Consider the following 19,861-nt stretch of genomic DNA (forward strand, 5'->3'; position numbering starts at 1 on the left):
GCTTAGCAATATTGAGGTAGCTTTCAATTTCCTGTTACTTAATTGAATTTATTAATTGAATTTAAACTCCAGCAGCTGCCATGGTGGGAGTTGAACCTTTGTCCACAGAGCATTAGCCTGAGCTTCTGGATTGCTAGCCCAGTAAACAATTACCACTCTGTCATCAGCCAGTTATGGGTTATTGGACATGAGACTGTAACAAGTGATTGGGACTTGATGCAGGGTAGGATATTGGCAATAGTTTACCAGGTTTCATTGTAGGCAACAGGGCATACAGAGAGAGCGCAAATCTTGCACGAGGAAAGAAAGACTTGCTTTTCTATAGAGGTTTTCACGACTCCCAGATGTCTAAATCACTATAATAATGAACTTCCGGTGGTAGCCTTGGAGTGAGTCATTTTTTAAAAGGGTCAATGTGTTGATCTCGGGGTTTGTGTGGGTGGGGAAGACCACGCAGGTTAAGAGGGTGTTTTTGGAACCGGGGCGAGGAGGGGGAGGGTTGGCGTTGCTGAATATAATTAATTACTACTGGGCAGCTAACATTACTATGGTTATGAAATGGCACTGGTGGGTGAGGAGTCAGTGTGGTGGGGTGTAGATGTGGCTTCTTGCAGGGGAACGAGTTTAGGGGCATTGTGGACAGCGCCTCTGCCGTTCTCAGTGGCCAAGTACTCTGCAAACCCAGTGGTGGTGTCCTCGTTATGTGCAAGGCTCAGCATTATTCAGTTTAAAGTAGTTCACAGGGCACATATTACGGTGGCAAGAATGAGTAGGTTCTTTGAGGGAGTAGAGGACAGGTGTGGACAGTGCCTACGAACCATGTCCACATATTTTGGGAGTGTCTGACGCTAAAGGGGTTTGCGGACGTAATGTCCGAGGTGTTGGCGGTAAGGGTGGCCCAGAGCCGAGAGGTAGCAATATTTGGGGTGTCGGAAGACTAAAGGGTCCAGGGGCGAGAGAGGCCCATGTCTGGGCCTTTGCCTCCCTGATAGCCCGGAGATGGATTTTGGGTGGAGGGACTCTGAGCCACCGAAAGCAGAGGTGTGGCTGAGTGACCTAGCGGAATTCCTGATGGAAGTTTGTCTTGAGGGTTGATGGGGTCACCCGTCGGTGAAAGCCGATCATTGACTTCTTTAAGAAGGTTTGAGATGTCAGCAGAGGGGATGGGAGGGGGCGTGCTTAAGACATGGAAAGCAGGTCAGGAGGATGGGAAGGGCGGTGGGGTTGTGGGGGCTGGTTATTTATTATGTTGTACAATTTTGCTTCTGCTCTTGTTTGTTAATATAAAAACCTGAAGAAAATATTTTTTTAAAAATAAATCACTGATAATTGACATGCTTTTGAAAAATAATTTGCAGTTGGGGATTGACCTTAATACTGTTGTTCCTCAGACTGACACTGCAGGATCGAAACTGGAAGGGAGAGTATGAAGGTGCCCTTGTCAGGAAACTGGCTGCATTGTATTTGTACGAGTCTGAGCAACTGTCACAGCTCTAGAATTCCCCTGTGTTTAGTACTTAGCATTTTCTTGACTGATGGCAGTTGCTAACACAGAGCTGTTGCCAAAACCTCAGTCTAATTGGAGGCAAGACCAGGCCTGGTGCCAACAAACATCAAGGCAGCTCTCAATTTTTAATTAGGGGGTTGAAGGGGTTAAAAGGAGGAGACAGAACAATGGACAAAGGAGGAGGCTTGACCAGCCATAAGTAGCCAAGAGTCACGGAAGTAGGCAACGCTCATGGTATGCACACGTGCCCTAGCCGTGATTGGATATTATAATCGTGTGTGTGTGCCTCGAATGTAATGAAGTAATTTAGTTATGTGTATGTAAACAGACACAGTTGGATAGAGATAGGACAACAAAAATGTGTAACTTGTGATTGGTAAATGCAAATGAACTATTTTCTATAAACCAGTATAAGAATGATGTATTGGAGTTGATTGGGGAGTGTATGCCATCTTGTATAGGTGTAACTCCCCTGTATATACTTCAATAAGCTGGGGAACACTTTTATCATATCTGAGAGGAATAAGGGTGTAATCTGACAAAAGTTCAGACAGGCTGCACAGTGGTTAGCACTGGGTCATTGCCTGTGCAGAGTCTGCATGTTCTCCCTGTGTCTGCATGGATTTCCTCCGGATGCTCCGGTTTCCTCCCACAAGTCCCGAAAGACATGCTGGAGTCTCTTTTACGTCCAAAGAAGCGCCTATCTGTGTCCCTTACTATAGAGTCCCCTATAACTATTGCTCCCCTACACTTTGCCCTTCCCAGCTGAGCAACAGCCAGTTGTGGTGCCACTGTTCTGGTTGCTGTTGTTTTCTCCTGATAGGCTATCCCCCTCAACAGTATCCGAAATGGTATACCTGTTAGAGAGAGAGAGACAGCCACAGAGATTCCTGCGCTGACTGCCTGACCTTTCTAGCGGTCAAATATCTGTTTGCCTGCACCTTGGGTGGAGGCAGACCGCGACTCTATAAACTCCTATCTATGATGCTTTCCGCCCGCCTGCTTATGTAAGCCTACTTGTGACGATAAAGATTATTATTATAAAGATTATTATACTGAATGACAGGTGTGGTGCATGTGATGCACGGCATAAAAGTTCTTCATTTAAACAATATTGATGCCATTTGTCAGATCTCGTGCCATCCGTGCCACAAGTGTTAGGCAATGTTCATCTCCTACAAGAGCGAATCAAATCATCACCCGCTGACATTCAATGGCATTACCATCGTTGAATGCCCCACTACCAACATCTTGGGGGTTATCATTGACCAGAACCTGAATTGCACCAGCCATATAAATACCGTGGTTACAAGTGGAAGTCGGGGGTCGGGAATCCTGCGGTGAATAACTCATCACCTATGTCCCCAAAGCCTGTTCACCACCTGCAGGACAGAAGTCAGGAGTGTGATGGAATACTCTCCGCTTGCCTGAATGAGTGCAGCTCCAACATTACTCAAGAAGCTCAATGCCATTAGGACTGCTGCCTGCTTGATTAGCACTACATACATCTTGACCATTCACTCCTCCCACCACCAATGCACAGTGGCAGCATTGTGTACCAGTCACAAGATGCACTGAAGCAACTTGCAAAAGCTCATTCCAAATCTGTAATATCTCCCACTTAGGACAAGGGTAACAGATACCTGGGAACGCCACCGCCTAGTTTCCCTCCATGTCACTTGGAAGATCACTGAATGGTGAAACAGGCTTGAGGGGCAACATGGTCAACTTCTGCCACTCATGTTCTGGAGAGAGCAGTAGCAAAGAATCCCAGCTAGAGTCCCCTGGCACCAGGAACACACATGGTTGGCAGCGGTTTTGAAGCCTGCCCCTCCCCACAATCTAAATAGGGTGGGACTTCGAACAACTGGAATCTAAACAGCAGACCAATCACCCAGCACTATCATACACCAGTAACCAGAACACCATTCTGGCTTTGAACTGTATCATTATTCCTTTCCTGTCACTGGGTCAAGACCTTGGAATTGCCTAACAGTACTGTGGCAGTACCTACACCACATGGATTGCAGTGGTTCAGGACTGTGGTATATCACCACCTCGAGGCAGTCAGGGATAGGCAGTGATTGCTGATCTAGCCAGTGACCTATACGTCCTCTGAACGAATAGGGGGGAGGGGGGGAAACTTTCCGAAGCAAGCAGAAGTCTGGGATCCCACTCCTAAGATTTAAGCACAAGAATCTAGACTGACTTTCCGGTGCGGTACTGAGTGACTGCTGCACTGCTGAAGGTGCTATCTCTGGATGTGAAATTTCCCTTAATGCTGTTTAAAGAAGAGTTTGGGAAGTTTGTTGGTGTCCTGTGTCCAATATTTCTTGCTGTTTAAGGGAAGCTGCTGAGTGGAAGCTGGTTGGTGCGTTTCCTCCATTACAACAGTGGCAGCGCTTCGACAATACCTCCTTGGATGTAAAGCGCTCTGAAACATGATCTAGTGAATGGGTCTGTATAAACATTTGTCAATTGATGCTGGAATATAGAAAATCCTTTGTTAACTGCTGGATTATAGTGAGGGCGTAACACTTTTACTCCAGTTTCAAATGCATTTGTGACTCCTAAAGCCTCACCTCACGAGCAAAGAATAAAACATTTTTAATTTCAGCTGATACTGGCTTTGTTTATAAAACATATACTGGTATATGATTGTGCTGGGTGACTGGTCTGCTGTTTAGATTCCAGTTGTTCGAAGTCCCACCCTATTTAGATTGTGGGGAGGGGCAGGCTTCAAAACCGCTGCCAACCATGTGCATTCCTGGTGCCAGGGAACTCTGGCTGGCATTCTTTGCTACTGCTCTCTGCAGAACATGAGTAGCAGGCATTGACCATAATGCCCCTCAAGCCTGTTTCGCCATTCAGTGATCTCCCACAGCTATAGATGCTGGCCCAGCCGTAGGTGCCCACATCCCGTGAATGAATTTAAAAAAGAAAACTTTTACCCCACCTCTTTATTCCACAAATCCCTCGACTCACTTAGTGTCCAAAAGTCTTTTTTTTTTAAATATATTTATTAAAGTTTTTTAACACAATTTTTCTCCCTTACAAACAATAACCCCTCCCCCGTAGCAAAACAAAACAAAAAACGAGAAATCGCGCAGAGCAAGATATATACATGGCAAAACGGGGCAGCACGGTAGCCTTGTGGATAGCACAATTGCTTCACAGCTCCAGGGTCCCAGGTTCGATTCCGGCTTGGGTCACTGTCTGTGCGGAGTCTGCACATCCTCCCGTGTGTGCGTGGGTTTCCTCCGGTTTCTTCCCACAGTCCAAAGATGTGCAGGTTAGGTGGATTGGCCATGATAAATTGCCCTTAATGTCCAAAATTGCCCTTAGTGTTGGGTGGGGTTACTGGGTTATGGGGATAGAGTGGAGGTGTTGACCTTGAGTAGGGTGCTCTTTCCAAGAGCCGGTGCAGACTCGATGGGCCGAATGGCCTCCTTCTGCACTGTAAAATTCTATGGAAAAAAATGATATATTTACACAGCTTTGTACACTGGCCCTCACCCGTACGTGCCAGTTTCCCCAGCCCTTCATGTTATCTCTTGCTCATCCACCCTCCCAGGCAGTCCCCCCCCCCCCAGGTTGCTGCTGCTGCTGACTGACCTTCCTCTAACGCTCCGCGAGATAGTCTAGGAACAGTTGCCACTGCCTGTAAAACCCCTGCGCAGACCCTCTCAAGGCAAACTTAATCCTCTCCAACTTTATGAACCCAGCCATGTCATTTATCCAGGCCTCCATGCTGGGGGGCTTCGCCTCCTTCCACATTAGCAAGATCTTTCGAGTGTCCAAAAGTCTTGTCGATCTTGGATTTTAATTTACTCGGTCTAAGCACCCACCGCACTCCTGACGTGGAGAATCTTGAAGGACTAGGCTGAAGAAATTTCACATCAACTCAGTCCTAAATGGTCAAGTCTCATCATAGAATTTGTGACAGCAGTGACAGTGCTTCAAAGGCCTGTCATTGGCTGTGAAGCGCTTTGCCTTCCACTATAGCAGCATGTCTCGCTGTGTTTAAACACACACTCTTGTTTTCATGCGACTCTGTTCGCGGGTTTATTTTGTTGTGGCTGGTGACCAGCATTCATCCCCTGGTGGCAGCCTGTAGTCTGTTGGTGCAGATAAAGCCATTGCAGAGTTCTAATGCAACACATCTTGTATATTGAGGGATCAGGGAAGTACGTCCATGTGACTGTGCCAGCATTTTGATAGTCGAGTTCGCGTGGCTCCTTTCCAGTTTATCAAGCGCTATAAAATTGCTGAGTTTGGTACACTCTGTAAAACATTAACAGCCTGTTTGTGGAACAGGAGTAAGCTTTGCGAAATGGGTCACGCATTTCTGCTTCGATGTCATCCATGTGTTGTGTTTATAGTTTCTCTTCCTCCTCTGATTTTACTCCATGGCTTTCAGTGCTGGATACTTGAGCCGCTTTCATGGTTGGTTCCCTTCGTCATGGGGCAGGGGGGTTTGCCCCTTTCGCAGATGGCTGCACTCCGAAAGGACGTGCAAGGAAACAGATGGCCCTGTTTTTGCCTGCTTGGCTAAGTGTCAGTGACTGAGCCGTTTATCTGTGTAAGAACTCGTCGAAGAGAGCTGTGACTTTCTCATGAGTTGCGTGGAGTGGCTGAGAGAAGCTGGGATTTTCACCCCCCCTGAGTTCCGAGGATTATGGAGCGATTGGCACAAGATAAGGACTGGTGTGATTGGGGTAATATGAGTACCGAATGAGGACTTGCTGACAGCAAGAAAGTAAAGAGGGTAGGATTTGGGGGTAATTTTTGGGTTGACAGGCTATAACTAGCAAAGTCCCATTGTAGATCAGTGCTTGGACCTGGAGAGTTCATCTACAGTGACTGATCTGAGCGGACTGTATGAGTAATGATACAAATCTAGGTGGGAAGGCTGCAGAGAGCTATGTAGATAGGTTAAATGAATGGGCAGAAAGGTAGCAGTATAACACGGGGCAACGTAAAATTATCCAATTTGCTGGGAAAAAGAGAGAGAATATTTTTAGAAGCAGAGACTGATAAATGTAGGCACCCAGCAGCATTTGAGAATCCTTTGCAGATGCAAGTACAGCAAGCAACTTCGTAAGCAAATAATATGTTGGCTGTTATTGCAAGGGGGTTGGAGTACAAGGAGTAATGATGTGGAGCTGCCGGTGTTGGACTGGGGTGAGCACAGTAAGAAGTCTTACAACACCAGGTTAAAGTCCAACAGGTTTGTTTCAAATCACTAGCTTTCAGAGCACTGTTCCTTCCTCAGGTGAATGAAGAGGTAGGTTCCAGAAACATATATATAGACAAAGTCAAAGATGCCAGACAATGCTTTGAATGCGAGCATTTGCAGATAATTAAGTCTTTACAGATCCAGGTTAAAGAGTTGTGAATTATCTCAAGCCAGGACAGTTTGTAGGATTTCGCAAGCCCAGGTCAAATGGTGGGGGATGAATGTAATGCGACATGAATTCAAGGTCCCGGTTGAGGTCGTACTTGTGTGTGGAACTTGGCTAGAAGTTTCTGCTCGGCGGTTTTGCATTGTCGCGCATCCTGAAGGCCGTCTTGGAGAACGCTTACCCGGAGATCAGAGGCTGAATGGGCTTGACTGCTGAAGTGTTCCCCCGACTGGAAGGGAACATTCCTGCCTGGCGATTGTCGCGCGATGTCGGTTCATACGTTGTCACCGCGTCTGCATGGCCTCGCCAATGTACCACGCTTCGGAACATCCTTCGGGACATACGCAGCGTATGAAGTAGTCAACGTTGGCTAAGCCAGGTACGCAGTACATACTCGTGCGACTCGGCCAACGTTGTTTACCTCATACGCTGCAGGAAAGGATGTCCCGAAGCGTGGAGCCACATGTAGGCCAGACCAGATAAGGTTGGCAGATTTATTTTTTCCCTAAAGGGTATCATAAACCGGATGTGTTTTTTTTTTTACAACATTGTCATGGTCACCATTACTGACACTAGCGTTATATTCCATTTATTAATGAATTTAAATTCAACTAGTTACGGTGGTGGGATTTGACTTCATGACCTTATTGACTTGGGAAGCGGCTTGAAGGACCTTATGGTTGCCTATCTTTTGCTCATTGAGGTTTTCAAAGTGATTGTTTCTGACAGAGTACTGAAAGAATTTGTTTCCACTTGTGTGTGTTAGTAACCAGGTAAGACCGATTGAAGATAATTGATAAATCCAGCAGGGAGGTTGACTTATATTTTACAGCAGTTACCTATGCTTGATCTAAGTAGCATGGTGAGAATCGTGATATCATTCCACTCTATCACCCTTGATCCCTCCCACCCTTGTGCCTGCTGACCTACATCGGTTCCAAGTCTCACAACATCTTGATTTACAAATTTGTCTCATTTTTTAATACCTCCATGGCCTGAGCCCTCCCTATTTCTGTCATCTCTACCAGCCCACAGCCCTTCGAGACGTCTGAGCTGCTTTAATGCTGGCCTCGCTTCTGCATTCTCAACAATAATCACTCCCCCATTAGTGGCCATGCCTACAGTTGCCTTGGTCCCAAGCTTTGTGATTCCCTCCCTGCTCCCCTCTACCTTTCTAACCTGCTTTCCTTTGTTGCAACACTTACCTGATCCAGTATCTCCTAATGTGACTCGGTGTATTTTTGTTTATAATGCCCTGGTGAAATGTCTTGGGCTGTTACATTATAATGCCCTGGTGAAATGTCTTGGGCTGTTACATTATGTTAAAGGCACTAGATGAATATGGACAGCATCTTCCAATCCCATGAACTCTACATCGGAAAGGACAAGGGCAGCATGTACCTGGGAGCACCATCAACTGGAAGTTCCCCTACAAGTCACTCACCATCCTGAACTGAAAATGTATCGGCCGCTCCTTTGCTGTCGCTGGGTCATTATCCTGAGACATGCTCCCTAACAGCACAGTGGTGTACCTACTCCTCCAGGACTGCAGTGGTTTACGAAGGCAGCTTATCACTACCGTCCGAGGGGCAATTGGGGATGGCCAACAAATGCTGGGCTGGCCCACACCCCCACGAAAGCTGTTGACACCGTGCAGGAGGAGGCCATTTGATCCATTGTGCCTGTGCTGGTTCTCTGAAAGAGCTATCTCGTTCAGTCCGCTGCCTTTCCCCCATTGCCCCACAAGGGGTTTCTCTCTTTTAAGTACACTATGCAGCCACGTCCCCTTTGAAAGTCACCATTGGAGCAACTTCCACCACTGACTCAATCTGTGCCTCCCAGATCTTGCTGTGTAAAGGAAAAAAGAGCAGTCTGTGATAAGAAACCATCTGTTGAAGCTGACCTACGAATGGAGTCAGTGGATGTGCTGAGCACACTAAACTACCTGGGCACTGATGAGGGCTGACTGCTGATCCAGAGCAGAAGAACGTACAGTTCCCATTACTTAATTCCTGCTGTTAAATGATGCAAAGCTTTTCACATCCAGATACCTGAATATTCAAGTAACTGCATAATGAACCCTTCAGTGAAGTATAGAGCCGGGGAGCAGATCCTGTATAATCACAGAAAATTAACATCCCCACAAATGTTTGTAGTGAGCTTCTTTATAAGAGCAGTTTTCTTTTAAGAGCAAGCTCTGAACAATCCATAACTATTTATTTTAATGGATTTTATCCTCGATTGGAGCTCGCACGTGCATTCTGACACACTGTGCTTTACAACAAAAACTACAGCATGAATGTCACTATAATGGCGATTAACGTTCATGTGTTAAGGACCCAGGTTAGGTGGATTGACCATTGCTAAATTGTCCCTTGGTATCTGGGATGTGCAGGTTAGATGGGGTTACGTGGATAGGGTGGGGAGAAGTGGGCCTGGGTGGGGTACTCTGAAGGGTCGGTGCAAATTCAATGGACCGAGTGGCCTCCCGCACTGTCTGGATTCTGTGGATCGATGACGTGAGCTTCTTCTGCTCAATCGTTCACTTCTCATTAGCTGACTGTCCTCCTAAAACGAACCCCGAGATCTGATCACTCATCCTCCCGATGCTCGCCGACTCAATCGTGGGCAACGGTCCGTCAAACACGTCAATTTTAAAATTCCTTCCCTCCTCGAGTTTTCAAATCCCTCTATGGCCTGGCTCCTCCTTGTCCCGATGACCAACTCCAGCCTTGTCAATCCATGCTGCTCAAATACTGGCTTATTGCTCTGTCATTAGTGGCTGTGTAGGTAGGGCTCTGGGTCTCTGCACACTCTCCCCAATTCTACTCTTTTATCTCTTCTCCACATCCCCCCCTTCCCAATTCAGGGAGTAGCAAACCCACTCTGTGGACCAAGAGGTCACCCCTCCTAATGTTTCCTTACATTACTCCGTATCAAATGTTGTTGATAATTGCTCTCTATAAAGTAGCATGCCCTGTTTTCCTTTATTAAAGGTGCTATACAAATGCAGGTTGTTCTGAAAGTTGGGTGATTGTTGACTGTCCTGAAATGATCATCTTCAACCGCTGGTGTGAAAATGATTCACTTATGGATGGGTTCTTAAATAACTCATTCAGTGAGGTCACATCTTTGGCTTGCAAAACTGCAATTTATTTTTAAAGCATTGCTAACGCACATATCAGTTACTCGTAGATTAAAACTGTGGAATGGAACAAGAAAGCAGGAGGCCATTCAGACCCTCGTATCTGTGCTGGCATTTCATCAGAGCCATCTGGTTTGTCCCACCTCCCTGCTCTTTCCTGTCTAGCTGTTCCAATTTTTTTTTTTTTTTTTTTTTTTTTTTACACCTTCCAAATTTCTTTTGAATGTGGCTACGGAATCTGCTTCCACACCTTGACATTGCAGTCTTGCTGCCTGAACCCAGGGTGTCACGTTGGCTTCTGATTCGAGGCTGCGGAAATTGTTGTTGGACCATCCAGATGGCTTCCTGTCACAAAGTTTTGCAACCTGCCCTGTTTGCTCTCCAGTTGTGCTGAGAATAAATTTGGATGTTGAGGTTCTTCCTGTTGTTCTTTCACCATCACCTCCGGCGTGTGATGCATGCACACACGTCACACGTCACCTCAGTCAGTGACACAGTTCCCCGCTGCACCCCCTCTTTCCTTTACTGGCTCTCCTGCTCTATGTCTCCTTTTTTTCCCCAAGCGCTTCGGTTTGTTGCTAACTTTTGGTTGGTTCAATTGGCTCTGTTTTATAACCTTTGCTCTCGAGTCGCCAGGTATCTTTATCATACCGCCACGAGGTTCAAGTTCAAGTAATGATCAATAACTCAACACACCAATTAGTAAGATTCAAATCAAAGCACATTTATTATACACAGTAAATCGCTACTCATGCATAAACTCTACTTGCTAAGCTATTTCTATCACTATACTTAGCCTCGGACTGGCCCACCAGGTATGGGGAACATATGGCCTTTCGTTCGTGTTCTGAGTCTGCGGGATTCAAAAGCTGGTATGGACTGGTAGCTAGGAGCGCCTATCTCGTAGCGAGCTTTGACTTGAGACTTGCGTTCTTTGGAGGCAGCTGGACAGGTCACTGTCAAGGGTTGGTTCGCTTTGCTGAGTGACCATGTCAAGGACGATTGGAACTTAGGGGCTTTACTTTATAGTCCCCAGGGACTTCCCGCCCTTCGGGGCGGACCCCGTATCTGGTTTCAAGTGATTGGACTTCGTTCCAATCGCTTGGTTCAATTTCTCCAATGCTGGAGCGGTTCCCTGATCGTTGGGCGGTCTTTAGGTGTCCGTTAACCTCTTTTGTGTTGGCTCCTGCTGGCGCCGAGGAGTCTGGCTTGGCCTTGTTTACCTTAAATGTTTTGATTGTTCTCGGGGATCACTCATTAGTATGTAGATGGTTGCTACATTATTATGCCGATGATTGCTGGTATCGATGATGTCTGGGCTTTTGCAGAGTCTAATACACAGTAAACTTGCACCTGTAGGTTTCTGCGTGTGTTGGCTGAATTTCCCTTCAGCCTTTGCTGTTCTCCATTTTACGTCAGGAATTGGCCAACCCAGGTGGCTACACACCCTCCTTGTGATCCTAACGCGAAGCGTGAAGGATCACATAACTGCGTTGTCTTCATTCCCTGACCCGGCGAGCACTCTTCTATGGCCTCTACACTGACCATAACTATGCAAGAAAGTTTTAACTGACAATTCTAAGTGGCACTATGTCAAAACAGGGACATGCATTACAAAATAAGAAAAACGGTACCTCTAACTGTCCTTAATAAATTACACTCACTCAAACATTCAATCATACTAACTTCTTAAACAATACACACAAAATCATGGCAGCATTATTCACATTTTTCCTGGCTTGGCAGTCAAGCTCCGGATTGTACAATCGCTCATGAAACACATTTCTTTATTCACAAAAAGAACGCAAACGAATGTTCTTTATTATAGATCGCGGGGGTCTGGCCATAACCGAAAATAGGGGATTTTATCCTGTATACCGGGGTGCGAGCGCGGTAGGCTCTCCTTCTCCATCTCCTCAGACGAATAGTCTGCACAATGCAGCAGAGTATCGCCAATACTAGTAGGGATTCTATCAAGTAGGACAGGGAGTACCAGGTTATAAACCTGTCACACCAAGATGGTGTGGTGTCGCTTGTGAATGGGCTCTGGGTACTATGGGGAAGTGAATCATTAATGGCTGGGGGGGGGTTGGAGTCAGGGGGGTCACGTTCGCGCGCAACCAAATGTTCATGAGGATGATGAGCAACACTGAGGATGTCCTCATGGTTCTTCTTCTGTCTCTTCTCTTTTCTCTGGAGCTTCTGGGGTTCTGTGGGATCAGGCATAGTGTCTTACCATCTTTGTTTTAATATCTCGTATGATAGCATGTCTGTCCTTTACTCCCTTTATAATTGGTCACTATGTGTGACTCCCTCATTATTTTTTCCCAAAAACCGAATTTCAGGACAAGACACACTTACAAATACTGAGCAGGCTGTCCGATTTACCATCCAAATGTTTGAGGATGTAAATAGCATAGGGTTGGCAACCTAAGGGTCGCCTGATATAAAACACAACTTTGTGAAGGAAAATTGCTGAAATGAGGTGCGAATGGGCCGCGACGGGTAAGATTTGGATGGGATCCCCGGGTAGGACGGCGACCAATGTCGTGTGTTCTCTACCCGAGTGTAGCTGACCAGAGGGGGGGGTTCCCAGGCAGGGCGGGTCCCAATGCCGTTTCTCCACTGCCTGAGCAACCGACAAGAACAGGCAAGAGATGTAGTCATCGTGGAGGGTTGCCGTATTGGTTCTTCCTTCGAACCAGACGGGCAGTTACGAACTTGGGTCTGTGTTTCTGTCGACAGACGAGTTCCTCTGAACTGGCGTCTGGGACAAACTAGTTTCTCTGACTGCCAGTGGGCGTCAGAAGGGTGGTGGCGTGGGGCTGTGAAAATAAAATTCCGGTCTTACATACAACATTTAACAATACAACTACAAACAACATTAAACATGCTGCAGGTTCCATCAGAAAGGACACCGTTTTCTCCCAAGCAGTTCCTTTTTAAAACCTCATCTGGACACCTCAGTTATCGGTTGCGAACAGGGTTGCAAAGGGGTTCTCATTTTGGGAGTCAGACTCAAAGTCGTCATCTTCTCCCGGGCACCAAACTCCCGGGTGCCAAACTCTCGAGTGTATCAGGGCTGATAGGGCTGCATGGTGTGAATTGGGATCCCTCTCGTCATTCCGGACGAGTCTGTATGAGTTATCTTGGTGCCAAAAGGTGGTGTCTAGTTCTGTGGGGACGGAATCGGGGTTGTCATTGTAGGTCGGTGGTCGGTGATGGGGTTTGTTTAGGAAAGTGACCATGAAGGGATCACTCGAATCGTGGTCCGATTCGCTGGGTGTGGGTCCTGTTGCATGGGGATAGTAGGGAGGCGTGCTGTGGCTATTGTCCAAGTGACAGTCGCTGTCACTGCTGCTGCAGTCTGCGGGGCAAAGCCTAGGGTTCGGGGGTGGAGTCGGGGTTGAGTCCGTGGCTGGGCTGGAAGTGTTAGGGGAGGGTAGGGTTACGTTGGCTGTGGGCGGTCGTGGTCTGCTGCGTCGAGCATGACGTGATGTGCGTGGTTAGACTGTGTTCCATATGCCTTAAGCCGGTTGATATGGAACCACGCTGTCTTTCCATTGGGGTACTTTATTTTGTAGACGGAAGGGCTTACTTTGTCCGCAATGGAGTACGGACCCGAGTACTTTGGTGACAGGAATGTGCTGGGGTTGTATATGGAGAGCATGACTTGCTATCCTACACTGAACTCAGTCGCATGCACTGTCTTATCGAAACAGGCCTTGCTCTGTTTCTTTCTTGTGCCCAATTTCGCTGCGGCTGCTAGCTGAGCCGTTTTTACATTTTGTACCAGTTATTCTACTGCTTTCTCGTGTGTGAGGGCCGTCACTTCGGGACTGGTCAAATCTAATCCTAATAAAAATTCTGTGCCTTTCATGGGGCGTCCGGTCATGAGGGTGTGTGGGGTGTAACCTGTAGATGTTGAAACGGTATTTCGCAAAAACATCAGCGCAAAAGGGAGGACTGAATCCCAAGTGTTGTTTTGTTGGACCATTTTTTTGGAGGGTAGCTTTTAGGGTCCGTTTCATGCGCTCCACAATACCACTTGACTGGGGGTGGTATGCGATGTGGAATTTTTGGGTAATGCCAAATATCGTGAGGACGTTCTTCATGACACTACCCGTAAAATGGGAACCTTGGTCGGATTCAATGCTGCGGGGGAGTCCCCATCTCGTAAAGATGTGGTGGGTTAAAATCTTGGCTGTGGTCTTTGCAGTGTTCGTTCTCAATGGGAATGCTTCCACCCATTTTGTAAACGTGTCAATCACCACGAGTACATACTTATAACCATTCCTGCAAGGGGGCAATGGTCCTATAAAATCAATCTGGAGGTTAGTCCAGGGGCTATTAACGGGGCGGGTGTGACTAAGTTGAGCTTTCTTGGCATATCTGTCCGGGTTGTTCTGGGCACAGATGAGGCAATTCTCAACGTAGTGAGTTACATCTTCTTTTAAACTCGGCCACCAACAGAGCTGCCTGAGGTGGGCTGTAGTGGGATCAATTCCCTGATGTCCATGACTGTCATGGAACAAACAAATGAGCTGATTCCTGTCCTGTTCAGGAACTACATAAAGGGTGTCTTTTAACACCACACCGTCATGTGTGGTCAGAGCATTTTTAAATCTATCATAGAATGCTAGATAGTTTCCTTTTAAAATCTCCCTGAGATTGCGATCCTGCTTCTGGGCCTGCACTAAATCCTCGATATTAGTCTTTATGATACCGCCACGAGGTTCAAGTTCAAGTAATGATCAATAACTCAACACACCAATTAGTAAGATTCAATTCAAAGCACATTTATTATACACAGTAAATCGCTATTGATACATGAACTCTACTTTCTAAGCTATTTCTATCACTACCAGGCCTATACTTAGCTTCGGACTGGCTCACTAGGTCAGGGGAACAAATGGCCTTTTGTTCGTGTTCTGAGTCTGCGGGATTCAAAAGCTGGTATGGACTGGTAGCTAGGAGCGCCTATCTCGTAGCGAGCGTTGACTTGAGACTTGCGTTCTTTGGAGGCAGCTGGACAGGTCACTGTCGAGGGTTGGTTTGCGTTGCTGAGTGACCCTGTCAAGAAGGACGATTGGAACTTGGGGGCTTTACTTTATAGTCCCCAGGCGCTTCCCGCCCTTCGGGGCGGACCCCGTACCTGGTTTCAAGTGATTGGACTTTGTTCCAATTGCTTGGTTCGATTTCTCCAATGCCGGAGCGGTTCCCTGATCGTTGGGCGGTCTTTAGGTGTCCGTTAACCTCTTTTGTGTTGGCTCTTGCTGGCGCCGAGGAGTCTGGCTTGGCCTTGTTTACCTTAAATGTTTCAATTGTTCCCGGGGATCGCTCATTAGTATGTAGATGGTTGCTACATTATTATGCCGATGGTTGCTGGTATCGCTGCTGTCGGGGCTTTTGCAGAGTCTAATACACAGTAAACTTGCATGCACCTGCTAGTTTCTGCCTGTGTTGGCTGAATGAATCCTTCAGCTTTTGCTGTTCTCCATTTTACGTCGGGAATTGGGCAACCCAGGTGGCTACAGGCTTAACATTTAAGGTGATAACTTTTTGAAAATCCTTCCAATTAAGGGGCAATTTAGCATGGCCAATCCACCTACTTTGCACATCTTTGGGTTAGTAGGGGTGAGACCCATGCAGACCGCAGGGAGAATGTCCAACATCCACATGGACAGTGACGTGGGGCCAGGAGCGATCCTGGGTCCTCTGCACCATGAGACAGCCCTGCTAACCGCTGCACCACATGTCGCCCTCTAAGGTGATCATTTGAAGAGCAAATGCTGAGGTGGACCTTTCACTCTGGAATTCTCCTCCCCCCCCCCCCCCCCCCCCCCCAAAAAAAAAATCTCTGCTCTTAAGAAACTCCTTAACCCATTGACCAAGATTTTGGTGACTTGTCTGACTCTCCTTATGTGGTTGGGTGTCAAATGTTGTTTGATCATTCCTGTGGATCCCCATGTTTTAATATGCTAAGTGCACAATATTGTTGCTGCCGTTTCCTGCAGGCATTGACGATGCCTTCAAGGAGCAGCGGAAATCCAGTTTGAACAGAAAATTGGGCCCTCTGCCTCCTGCCATGGTTAAATCCCACTGCTAAACTTTGGCATTGCCACCTGTTGTACAAGAGCTTAGCAAAACCCATGCACCGTGACCACCCAGAAAGGGTCATGTTCCAGTATAACCTTGTTTTGTTAAGCAAATGAATATAACTATGAACAAATGTTTTTATTCACTTATCCGGAATCAGGTGCCTTAAATGATGCAAAGCGATGAGCGTGTGTACACTTTGCATGGATGGTACCGCGGGGTTGACTTTGTGTTTGAGCATTTTTGGCCCCACCTCTAGCCCTCGCAACTCATTCAAATCAGATGTGATTGACAGCGGTGTTTCTGATCCCTTGTACTGATGCAATGCTCACATCTGTGCAATTCAAAGTTCATGACCGTGGGCAGGAAAATCTCATGCTGTCCTTTTCAATGTGGCTGTTTGGGGAATTTGAACCGGCATTCCATGGATATTTAAAAAAAAACTGTTTTTATTCGTTTTTTTAACATTTTTACATTTTTTTTAACATAAAACAAAACAATGCAAAACTTCCAAGAACCAACCCCCCCCCCCCCTCCACCAACCAATACCCCAATAACTCAGAGACCCCCCAACCCTTTGGGTGAAGCATAATTGCAGCATAGGTGAATCCTGTTTGAGATCCTGTTTCCTGTTCGCCTGTGGCAGCTCTTGTTCCAGAGGAAGGAGCAAGAAGCCACTGAGTGCTGATTTAAGGTGCCATTTCATGCAGGCGTTAAACTGGCTGCTGGCCCATTCCCTGCCCCACTGTCTGGAATTTGTGGGAGTGGCTTTGTAGTTTAAATCAAGCAGGGATATTAGGATCTGAGGAACAGGAGGAAGCTGTTGATCCTCTTGAGGCTATTCCACCTATTAGTCAGATCACAGCTGAATTGCATCTTAACCATCTACTTGCCTTGGCTCCATTTTAAATCCCCACCCCCTTCAACACCACCACAATCACAGTCTTCGCAGCTTTTTGGCATTAAGGTGTACTACCTTGTGTATGAAGCGATACATTCCACTCTTGACCCTGAATGGCTGGCCTATCTCTAATTTTAAAACTGTATATACCCCTTATTCTGCACCACAGTAATTGGCTTCCAGCCGCCTGCTCAAAACGTTTAATCATCTCTAACACCTCAGTTCAGATTGCCAGGCATTGCATTCATATTCAAGGGAATACGAGCATTGCCCCGTCTAATTAATGGGGAAATACCTATTGGGTACAAAACATTTTGGCAATATGAGGGTGGCATGGTGGCGCAGTGATCAGCACTACGGCCTATGGCACTGAGGACCCGGTTCGATCCCGGTCCTGGGTCACTGCCCGTGTGGAATTTGCACATTCTCTCCATGTCTGCGTGGGTTTCCCCCCAATAACCCAAAGATGTGCAGGTTAGGTGGATTCGCCACGTTTAAATTACCCCTTTAATTGGGGGAAAAAATATTTTTAATTTTTGGCAATATGATCTCTGACGGCAACACGAGTACTTAGCTGAGGAATACTGGCGTGAATGTTGAGGTTCTCTGAACTATTGGTGTAATTCCTAGTTGCAGAAACTCACTCTTAGTGTCAAGAACATCAACATCAATGACCGAATGTTCTCTGGGTGACATCGAGCAGGTAGAATAGAATATGTGGGAGACACAGAGGCCACCTCTGGTCGCTAGTCTGATTTGTTTGTTCTGTTAGTTGGCAGAGCCGGTTCAATCGTTCTTCCATCGTACTTTTCAGTTTCTGAACTCTCTTGTAAATAGTGACGTATGGGCTTCATGTTGTGTGTGCAGGTTTTTTGCCCATGAGTTATTGGAATGAATTACTTGTCTGCAGTGGATGAACAAATAATGATCCATCACCTTGTGTTGTAACGGTTCTGCTATCTGTCTCTTCCTAAGATGCTTGTTTACAAAGTCAGGCAACAGCTCAAAGACCCACTTTTATGCCAGAACAAGAAAGCTAATTACAAGACGTTAAGGTTTTTTTGATTCTCAGTCCACTGTTGCATCATGACTTGCTAAAATTATCAACAAAAAATAACATGCGGGTCTGGGTGATGGGCGCGCTTTTATCTGTTCGCAACATGTGGCAATTTATTGCCCATTCCTGAGTGCCTTTGCAAATGTGGTGGGTAAATCTCTGAGGTCCATGTGTAGGAGCACCCACAGTGCTATTGGGAAGGGAGTTTCAGGCTTTTCCACCAGCGATGGTACAGGGGCTGCGATTAGAGTTCCAAGTTGGGATGGTGTGGGTGAGTTGAGCTTAGGAACTTGTGTTTGATGTCTTTTATGTTCTCTCTCTCCCACGCACCTCCCATCACACTGGAGGAGGATGCTGACATACACATACCACACTTCCTAATCTCCACACAAGTCATCGCTCCTTGTTCCATCTTCCATCCAGTCGTCTTCCCACATTCCTCATTCTTCAGCTGTTACTGTGAGTTACCATTTCCTCTGCAGAACCAACCTCATCACTTTTTTCACTTGATCCCGGTCCAAGGACACCCCAGTATTCATCCTCCTCCATGTCCACCTATTGACACAAGTCTGTAATTTAGCTGCAGTTCATGCTGGCTCTGACAATCATTTTGTTGTTAAAAGGTATTGCAGCAAGCTAATTTGTTTGCTGGGTCATTATGGACTTAGAAGGTTTTATCTTTTACTCCTCAAGTCGATCACTAGTTTGTTAAATGCTCTGGAAAGTACACCCAGACCTTTCAGGGGCCAAATTGAAAATTGCCTCTTCGCACACAGGGTGGTAGCAGTTTGGACCACAAATAGGCGATCGATGCTGGAGAAGATTATTAATCTTAAATCTGCAGTTGATTAAATTTTTGTTGCCGAATGCATTAATAGATATGAGGCGAAGAGGGTTAGCTCACAGATCAGTGGAGGGTTCGCTCACAAGGCAGCACAGTGGTTAGCACCGCTGCCTCAACGCCAGGATTCAATTCCGACCTTGAGTGACTCAGTTTGTGTGTGTGTGGAGTTTGCATGTTCTTCTTATGTCTGCGTGGGTTTCCTCCATGTTCTGATTTCCTCCCACAGCCCAAAGATATGCACATAAGGTGAATTGGCCATGCTAAAATCCTCCTTAGTGTCCAAAGGTTAGGTTGAGTTACCAGGATAGGATGGGGGAATTAGGCCTAGGTAGGGTGATCTTTGGCAGGGTTCGTGCAGACTTGATGGGCCGAATGGCTGCTTTCTGCACTGTCAGGATTCTACCATCAGCCGTGATCTCATTGACAATGGCTCAAGGACTGAATGGACTCCTATTCCTATCCCACACCTATCCTGCATAAATACAGCAATAAGAGAACCAGTGAACCATCGGGAGACATAAAACGTCTGATGACGCAGAACTCAATACTGTCCAATACTGACTGAAATGAGTTACTGTAACTGTCCAAAATAGATCTAGCATTTGTCAATTCTGGTCCAACCTGCGGCCATTCTATCCAGGACAAGAATTAAATCACCCGGGCGGCATGGTGGCGCAGTGGTTAGCACTGCTGCCTCACAGCCCTGAGGACCCAGGTTCAATCCCGGCCCCGCATCACTGTCTGTGTGGAGTTTGCACATTCTCCCGTGTTTGTGTGGGTCTCACTCCCACAACCCAAAGATGTGCAGGGTAGGTGGATTAGCCACGCTAAATTGCCCCATTGATTGGAAAAAAGAATTGGGTACTCTACATTTATAAAAATGTATACATTAAATGTCCTGAC

At 46.6% G+C, this 19,861-nt stretch overlaps 1 protein-coding gene across 2 annotated transcripts in view; it reads left to right on the plus strand.

Moving 5' to 3' along the window:
* The window catches only part of atf6b (activating transcription factor 6 beta), a 104,991-nt gene that overhangs the window by 18,975 nt on the left and 66,155 nt on the right, over positions 1 to 19,861 (plus strand). The window contains exon 1 of one of the 2 annotated variants that reach the window (XM_072475589.1): positions 6,104 to 6,214. The exons of the other annotated variant lie outside the window; for it this stretch is intronic. Coding sequence (XP_072331690.1) covers positions 6,124 to 6,214 — 91 coding nt within the window. The 5' untranslated portion in view covers positions 6,104 to 6,123. Of the gene's footprint in view, positions 1 to 6,103; positions 6,215 to 19,861 lie in introns of those variants that run through there. 2 annotated transcript variants of the gene reach the window in all.

This window comes from Scyliorhinus torazame, chromosome 14, assembly GCF_047496885.1.
Source record: "Scyliorhinus torazame isolate Kashiwa2021f chromosome 14, sScyTor2.1, whole genome shotgun sequence".
In the NCBI taxonomy this organism is placed as follows: Eukaryota; Metazoa; Chordata; class Chondrichthyes; order Carcharhiniformes; family Scyliorhinidae; genus Scyliorhinus; species Scyliorhinus torazame.